We start from the raw sequence: 3,077 nt of genomic DNA, 5'->3' as shown, positions 1-3,077 counted from the left end.
GAGCTGCATTCCTTTATAAGTGGAAAATAGTTTCCCACTTTTTGAATCTCGTTTTCATTTCCAATTCCTCCCCTTTTTTCTCTTTTAAGTTTGTATATATATATATATATAATAATATCAGTTTGTATATATAAAATGATCTCCAATGAAATATTCTAATTTTGTAAATAAATTTCAATTATAATATGGCATGTATATTTTGAGAACTATGAATGTTGATATTTTTTGTCTAAGTGAGAGAAACGTTCCCAATATTTCATTTCAAATAATCAAACTATGTGAGAGAAACCCCATATTTACCCCATAGCCATGAACAAATACTCTCCTTCATTCCATAGACATAAGAGCTTGAAACAAGAGAAGAACATCATGTTGCCATTCTCTTGTTACTCTCCCAAGCTATCCCTTTACATCCTCGCGACATGTGTAATCCTTTTAATGTTGTTACAGATCAGATCCCTCCACACGGTTCTTCCCACTTCCTCATCTCCTTTACCTTCACTTTCACCTTCAGCTTCGTGGTCTCTCTTCCAACAATGGCAAAACTTGGTTCTCAACCGGACCTTGGCCGCCGCCTCGCCTGTAAACTGCATCCAAAACCCGGATTCCATGAACCAAAAGCTTCGAGATTCCATCACGTTCCTCCCGTTGAAAGACCTGCGTTTCTCGAACCTGCCCCTTGATGGTCACACATGGTTCATGAGTTCCATGTACGACACACGCGAGGAAGGTGAGGTCCAATACCAACAGTTCCCTTCAGAACCGTCCAAAGGCCGGTTACTTTGCCTTAAAGGCCGCGACACACACGACGGTTCATGGAACTACTACGCCTTGGCATGGCCCGAAGCGCTTCCTACTAACGCCACCCAAATGAAGGGCCTCACTTTCGTCTCTTACAACCATTACAACTACGACAACATATGGCATGGTCTGTCGGCTGTCATGCCTTTTGTCGCTTGGCATAGGAAAAACAGCTGTGAAAAACCAACGAGATGGGTGCTTTACCATTGGGGTGAACTTAGGTTCAAGATGGGGACATGGTTGAACTTGTTAATGGAGGCTACGTTTGGCCAAGCTCCTTACATTGAAGAGTTTAATGGTGTTGATGATGATCAACCTGTTTGCTTCGAAAAGGCTGTTGTGATGAGGCACAATGAAGGAGGGATGTCGAGGGAGAGAAGGATGGAAGTTTATGATCTGATGAGGTGTAAGGCTAGGGTTTACTGTAATGTGAGCCTTGATAGAAGGGATAGCCGTGAAAGACCAGACATTGGGATGACTTTGCTAATGAGGAGTGGAGCAAGGTCTTTCAGGAACGAGACGGCAGTGATTGGGGTGTTTGAGAAAGAATGCAAAAAAGTGAAGGGTTGCCGGTTAATGGTGGCTTACTCCAATAATCTCACCTTTTGTCAACAGGTAATTGCAATTTTAATTTTATTTTAATCGACTTGAATTAAATTTCCAAACTTTTCAACACTAATTTCTTCGTCTACTATACTAATCTACAACTTTTAGGTTAATCAGCATTTTGTTAGCATTTGTGCGTTACACGTGAACACCAAAACCCCCCATTAAATAAAGCTATAGTGGGATGTTGAGATTGATGACATGCTAATCCCACTCACTAACGTATAAAACAGATATGTGTGGGCTACTTTAGTGAATTCCGATTTTTGAAATTGAATAAATTATTTTATCAATAAATTACAACATTTCAAAGCAAAGTTTACAAAGATTTCAAATTAGTCCCTGTGTTCTAAAATCTCCTACAATATCTTCCATACAACTTAAAAGTATTGTTTGATTCAACACATTAAATTTCAGAGATTTATCCGCAATACTTATATTCCAAAATCAACTCTAATACACAATTCGTGACTCCTCTTTAAGATCATGACAGCTGATATTTAATTTAGTAGTTAATTACATTAAAAAATTTTGGTAATTGAATTTACATGTGTGATGATGAAATTGCAGGTGAAGCAAATGAGTTTAACAGATATTCTAATATCACCCCATGGTGCCCAACTGACCAACATGTTCCTAATGGACAGAAACAGCAGTGTTATGGAGTTTTACCCCAAAGGCTGGCTAAAGCTTGCCGGCGTCGGCCAATATGTGTACCATTGGATAGCTAGCTGGTCCGGGATGAGGCACCGAGGTGAATGGCGAGATCCCAACGGGGAAAGCTGCCCTTACTCCGACGAAGATCACCGGTGTATGTCATTCTACAAGAATGGCCTAATTGGTTACAATGAGACCCATTTTGCGGAGTGGGCTAGAAATGTTCTAAATGATGTTCAAACAAAGAGATTTGAAGAAGAGGGTACCAAAAATGGGACAGCTTCTACGAAAACTTGTGATTGCAATTAATCTGGTTTTTTGTTTTTTGGCTTTTTCTGGTCTTTTGAGGGGTATAATTTATACCCAAAAAAAAAAATCCTTTCATTGTTAAATTTTTAATTTTCACTTATAGGGGTTCTTGTAAGAACAATAATCCCCATTCATATGCAATAGTATTTTATTTTATTTTATTTTATTTTATTCTATTCTGTTGATTCTACTATTGGTAGAGTAGTAAAGAACACGTGTATTGGTCTAAATTGGATCCTTGAACAACGCCTATCCTTATCTTATTTTTTTTTTAAAGATTTTTCTCTTAATTCTTTGGATTTTCGGAGTAACCTCATTATCAAACTCCAATTGACGAAGGAAAAACTACAAGTTAAGCGGGTCGAGCTTGCTTCTATTATTCTTTTTTATTTATTACTATTCATTACAATTTCAATAACATTGGTACGTTTGACTTGCACACATATGAATGATAGATGACTTGTGTATTGAAAAGTAAGAATAAAAAGATAATGGATAAGAAAAATATGAAAAATCGAGTTTGAAAGCAAATCAGGAAAGAGTGAGAAAATTATTTTCTAGTCCCTTTATTATATTGAATTTTGAGATTTAATCTTTTTAATTTATTAGTATGTATAAATTTATAACAATTCATTTAACTAACATGTAAATTTATTATTTATTGAGTATGGCTGATTAAATTTCACATGATTTTAATTAATAAT

At 36.6% G+C, this 3,077-nt stretch overlaps 1 protein-coding gene across 1 annotated transcript; it reads left to right on the top strand.

Moving 5' to 3' along the window:
* Positions 1 to 205: 205 nt before the first annotated feature.
* LOC107930769 (uncharacterized) lies at positions 206 to 2,537 on the top strand. The gene is made up of 2 exons (XM_016862486.2): positions 206 to 1,416; positions 1,978 to 2,537. Exons 1-2 carry the CDS (start codon positions 310 to 312, stop codon positions 2,371 to 2,373), a joined length of 1,503 nt encoding a protein of 500 aa, XP_016717975.1. The 5' UTR covers positions 206 to 309; the 3' UTR covers positions 2,374 to 2,537.
* The last annotated feature ends 540 nt before the right edge of the window (positions 2,538 to 3,077 follow it).

Source organism: Gossypium hirsutum, chromosome A13 (assembly GCF_007990345.1).
Source record: "Gossypium hirsutum isolate 1008001.06 chromosome A13, Gossypium_hirsutum_v2.1, whole genome shotgun sequence".
In the NCBI taxonomy this organism is placed as follows: Eukaryota; Viridiplantae; Streptophyta; class Magnoliopsida; order Malvales; family Malvaceae; genus Gossypium; species Gossypium hirsutum.
Note: the sequence above shows the minus strand (reverse complement) of the source record. Positions and strands in the feature narration are given on the sequence as shown.